This window comes from Rhopilema esculentum, unplaced genomic scaffold, assembly GCF_057945365.1.
Source record: "Rhopilema esculentum isolate cy_ngs unplaced genomic scaffold, ASM5794536v1 HiC_scaffold_29, whole genome shotgun sequence".
In the NCBI taxonomy this organism is placed as follows: domain Eukaryota; kingdom Metazoa; phylum Cnidaria; class Scyphozoa; order Rhizostomeae; family Rhizostomatidae; genus Rhopilema; species Rhopilema esculentum.
This window is the reverse complement of record NW_028300840.1, coordinates 1-5552: the sequence shown is the minus strand read 5'-3', so window position 1 is coordinate 5552 and position 5552 is coordinate 1. Positions and strand designations below refer to the sequence as shown.

General features: G+C 36.1%; 1 protein-coding gene across 1 annotated transcript; it reads left to right on the top strand.

Annotated features, from left to right (window-relative positions):
* Positions 1 to 1323: 1323 nt before the first annotated feature.
* Positions 1324 to 4848, top strand: LOC148957401 (uncharacterized). The gene has a single exon (XM_089115392.1). The coding sequence runs from the start codon at positions 1713 to 1715 to the stop codon at positions 3426 to 3428; it is 1716 nt and encodes a 571-aa protein (XP_088971518.1). The 5' UTR covers positions 1324 to 1712; the 3' UTR covers positions 3429 to 4848.
* The last annotated feature ends 704 nt before the right edge of the window (positions 4849 to 5552 follow it).

Genomic DNA, 5552 nt, shown 5'->3' with positions numbered 1-5552 from the left:
ATTGACAAAAGTATTTCAGAAACGGTTTGTGACAGCAACCTAAGAATTCAAGGTAATTATTATTTTATCAAGTAAATTCTTAGTCCACATCCGCTGCCCTCCCACCCCCCCCCCCCCCAAAAGGCCTGCCTCACAACGATCTTGGACACATGGCTCAACCAAAATAAAAAGTGAAGCAGCATACAGTAAAAAGGATAATTTTTTGCCATCCTACTTACAGGGTTTAAAAACAAAGTATATATGTTTCATTGTGTTCTTTCGGAATCCTGACTCTGACGCTTTATGCTCTGAGGAGTGTCAGAACAAAAAGCTTTTAGTATGTTGTAAATTGTTTGCTTTTTTCAAAGCCAATGTCTCTCTTTATTAAAAAATTTCCTTTTAGATATAAGTGTAAATGGGTTTGGAAAAGCAGACAATTCACAACATAACATTTAAAGCTTTTTATCTGAGACTCAGAATAAGGATCGAAAAGTAGAGGATGGAAAATATATACCCAGTTGTGGATTGAAATAGGCATGCCAGAGAGACGCAAGCACATGACTGGCAAAGTTGGCCAAACAGTGCTGCATGCCTATAGAAAATTTCCAATGGAGTCTAAGAGAGAAAACAAACCCCTTTTGTCTGCACAATAGCGGTTGTTTTGTTTATGTGTAGATCAATTCCAAAATTGCTAGATGAATAGACAACCGAGCCCTGGCAATTATCTGAAACACTGCAAGCTTCTGCATATTAGCATGACAATAATTTTTTACATTGTGATTAAGATATATGAAATATAAAATACTAGTAATTTTTTCATAATAAAAACATACTTTATGGCATAGATTTTTTTAAGTACAGAGAAGTGTATGGGTATCAATTCTTCTGATTGAAATGATTTTTTATCAATAGAAATTGATGGAATTCTTGAAAGTTGTGACCTTCTGATCAGTGAACTTGAGGGTTCATCAAAAGAAAATAAAAGTCAAAGACAAAGTTGGTTTGAGAGGAATGATGCAGCCTTAACAAAATGGGAAAATGTCAGACAAGAATTGGCTGAGAGCTTGATTCATTCACAGTTTATTGAGAAAGGAGCTGTTTGTCATTATTGCAATGAAAGAGAAGCATTAATAATTTGTAAGCAGTGTAAAGGCAGAAAACATTCATGTTTTGTTTGTGATGATGTAATCCATTCAGCTGCACTTCTCCATGACAGACTCCTTTACATTGAAAAGCGTCTTAAAAAACTCACCCCATGTCTGGGCATCTGAGCATTCAGCTGGTGATATAATTAATGTTGGTAAATTGATATTGCAATTATTTAGGGGATTGCCCATCCAATAAGGTTGTTGTTGTTGAAGCGAGCAGGCGTTTTTTTCTTGATAAGGAATTTGAGTTCATATTTCTATGAATATAACTGGAATGCAGAGTGGCCATGTGATCAAAACTAGTCATCTGCTGGAACAATAAGCAAGGATGAACTCTGATGACGTGAAAACAGCAAAAAAGGGCAGAGAATCTTGTTTTCAGTGATAAGGTTAGGCCTAACTTAGGCCCATTACCAGTTTGGGCAATTCGACTAAAACAGTAGAATTTTGCAAGGTATACAAGAAAGTACAACTGCCTGAACCGTGTATTTTAAACTAAGCCACTTTGAAACAGTAAAGAACAAAGAAAAGTGGATTGTGGCCTAACTAACTGGCCCCGACGGGAAAAACTTTCAGCAGTAATAAATGGCAAAAATGAAGAGAAAGGGAAAGAAGAAACCAAACTCTACAGACATAAAGGTAAAAAACTTCAAAGGTGGGCTGTCAGTATACCTGCCAAATAGAGAGGAAATGGAATATTGGCTGAACGCGTTTGATAAACGATACTACGATCATTTAGGCCAAGATCCCGATTATGAGAACCTACTTGTACAATGGGAGGCTGAAAATGGCAATGCTCCAGTACTGACAAATGAAGGCAAATTAGATCCAGAAGAAAACAAGCAGCTTACTATGTCAATCTATTTTAAAGTATGTGATAACAGCTACAGAAAAATTCTTTCAGCAATCTTCTACCTTCAAGGGAGAAAGCATTGTGTTATGATGGGAGGAACAGCAGCCCAATGCTGGTTTGAAGAAGAAATGCCAACGATCAAATATCTGGCAGACTTAAATAAAAAGGGTTTAACCCCTATTAAGGTCCTAAAAAAATCAAAGGGGGAACATTTCCCAGAGAAACTTGTGTCTGATCCAGGATGTAAAGCAAAACTAATCAAAATAGAGCTGTTGGATGATGAATCAGACGGCATCGGTCAAAAAAGTCTCAAAGCAGGCACAGAAGACTCAGGAGACCCAGAAAACTCAGATGTAACACCAGACTCTGGAGAAGAACTATTAGAGGACTCTGAAGATGAAGAAACTGAGATAAGTGGTGACGAAGGGGGGGCAGAACATACTCAAACTGAAAAGGTAGTAGCAGGTGCCACAATAATGATAGAAGAAGAAAAAGAGGAGGAAAAAGGGAAAGGATATGGAAAAACAGTGCCTCCACCCCAGAGAAGCCATAAAGGAAGTGTTAAAAAAAGAGGTAGAAAAGAGAATGAACATAACGAAAAGAATGAAGAAAAGAAAACGGGAAAACAAGAAGCAAAGGCCCCCAGCTCTGATATAGCAAAGGAACGGGATGCACTCAAGAGAAGGGTTTTGCAATTAGAGCGAAAAGTGGAAAGGCTAGAATATGAAACACGTAGCCTAGCAGATGAAAAAGAAATTCTAAAAAGGGCATACAAAAGTGAAAAGAGAGAAAGAGAATATTTGGAAGAGATACTAGACAAACTTGACGAGGAAAAGGATGCCAAGGAAGCAGAGAGAAAAAGCAAGGAAAGGAAGCAACAAAAACAAGAAAAGGAGGCCGAGAAACCCTGGAGTCAAATGAGCCAATATGATATGCAACTCCAAACAGAGAAAGAGACCATCAGGGAATTAGAGAAAAAAGCAGAGTTAGCAAAATTGAGAGAATACCAGGAACACCTGAAAGCAAAGATAATAACTCAACCCCAATATACCCCCAATAAGGTGCAAAATTTTGGGAAAAGGGAATGTAGATATGAAAAGAAACAGAAAGGCAGCTGTAGGTGGGGAAATGATTGTAAATTCTCCCACAACATAGGCGGGCTTGGTGGTAATGCTGATGAAAAGGATAGATGGAGGGCATCAGGATTATGCTTTGCACACATGACAGGAGTCTGCATAAGAACTGATTGCAGATTTTTACACCCAGAGAAACAAAGATACAAAGAGACAGGATATCTTCAACAAACAGATGTAACAAACCTGATCGAACAATGCATAAAAGACTCAATGGATAGTATTAAAAAAGAAATTGTTAGAGACATACAATACCATCAGCAGCAACAAGTCCCTCAATACCCTTGGGTATCATGGGACCCTACCCTTGTGTAAAGAGAAACAAGTGGAAAAAAGCTCACATTAAAGAAAAAACAAGAAGGTATGATAAACAAAAGATAAAAATTCTGTATTCAAATGCTAATGGTCTAAAATCTAAAATAGACAGCCTATGTTCAATAATTGAGGATTTAGATCCTACAATAATTTGTATAACAGAACCTAAGTTTAAAACCTGTGAGGGTCCTCTCAGTTTAAAAGGATACTGTGATCCTATAGAATTAAGAAGGGAAAAAAAAGAAGGTGGTGGCATATGGATGATATATAAAAATTCACTAAAAGATAAAGTAACAGTCTTAGAGGTAGGAGATGATGATAATGAACAGGTCTGGACTAACATCAGTCTTGGATGTAGGGAAATAATATTGGGAGTTGTGTATGGTAAACAGGAATCTAGGACAAAAATAAAAAGTAACTTTACTTTCTTTGATAAAATTGATTATTATGCTGTAAAAGCTAAAATTGAAGACAAAGCATTGATAATACTAGGGGATTTAAATGTAAAAGTAGGAGATAACATAAAAGGGAACCATCCTAAAATAACTACAGGAGGAAAAAGTCTAATGAAAATAGTAAAGAAAAGAAAATTAAACATATTGAACAACAGTGATAAATGCCAAGGGCTTTGGACAAGGGTATCAACTACTGACAAGTGTAATGTTAAAAAGAAGACGATACTTGATTATGCATTGGTTAATCAAAAAGGCTTTGATAAATTTGATAGAATGATTATTGATGAAGAAAGGAGATATGTTCTAGAAAGAGTGGGGAAATATAGTGTGAAAGAATCCGATCATAATACAATGGTGCTTGACTTTAACTTCAGGAAAAAGGATGTCTATAGCCAAAATCCTCAAAAGGAATAAGGGCACTGGGTCTTATCAAGTGACTCACTTAAGGAATTTGATAGACAAGTGAAAATTAACAAAATAGAAAATGTTTGGGATCAAAACAAACCAGTAAATGTCCTATATAAAGAGTGGAAAAGGAAAATATATGAAATTATGGCAAAATGCTTTAAGAAAAGGTACAACAGAAATAAGCACCATGCTGCAATGAGGGCATGTAGGGAACTGATAAAGAAGAAAAGAGAGTTAAAACAGAAACTAAGTGAAGCTATCAAAAAAGAGGACAATTTGAGGGAAAGTGTTTTGAAGATAAGAATCAAACACTTGAACAACCAACTAGTGAGGACAGAGAATGAGAGTAAAGATATTAGGATGAAAGCAAACATTGAAAAGTTAAGTAGGGCTGCTGTGCAAAGCTCAGAATTTTATAAGATAAGGGCCAAAATCTTAGGAAGAAAAGCAGACTGCCCAACTGCTGTAATCAATGAGCAAGGAAAGGAATTAGTTGAACAAAATGAAATCCTTGAGGAGCATGAAACCTACTTTGAGAAATTACTCACCAATAGAGAGCCAGATGAAAAATATAAAAATCATGTAAGATCAGTTGATAAGCTATTTGCCAAAGTAATACAATCCCAGAAGGGACAAAAGAAGAGATATGATGCCCCTTTTGAAATATGGGAACTGGAAAAAGTACTTAAAAGCCTGAAAATAAAGAAATCCCCAGGGGTTGACTCCATAAGTAATGAAATTTATACAAGTTCAGGCTATGAGTTTAAAAACTCTGTGTTGAAAGCAATTAACAAGGTTTTCACCACTGGTCATCCCCCAAAGGATTGGAAGAAAATAATTGTTAGAACAATTTATAAGAAAAAAGGGAATAGAAAGGCAATAAAAAACTGGAGAGGTATATTTCTAACAGTAAGCATAAGTAAGATCTACGAAAAATTAATGCTTAATAGACAGATCAATGTTATTGAGAAAGGGTTTTCAGAGGCAGCCGCAGGAGGAAGAAAGGGTAGGTCAACATTAGATCATTTGTTTATTTGGCAAGCAATAAACGATTATTACAAATATCTTAAATGCTCAGTGAAGTTTGTGTACCTGGACCTAGAGAAGGCTTTTGATAAGCTGTGGCTAAAGTCTTGCATCATAGATATGTATAGAAGTGGGGTGAAAGGAAACTTTCTTAAAAATGTCTACGAATTAAACAATGAAGGATACATTCAAATCCACACACCTAGTGGAATTACAAGACAGGTTAGAATTAAAG

Excerpts from the sequence above, each read along its gene's own strand:
- LOC148957401 (XM_089115392.1), top strand. The coding sequence starts at position 1,713 with ATGGCAAAAATGAAGAGAAAGGGAAAGAAGAAACCAAACTCTACAGAC.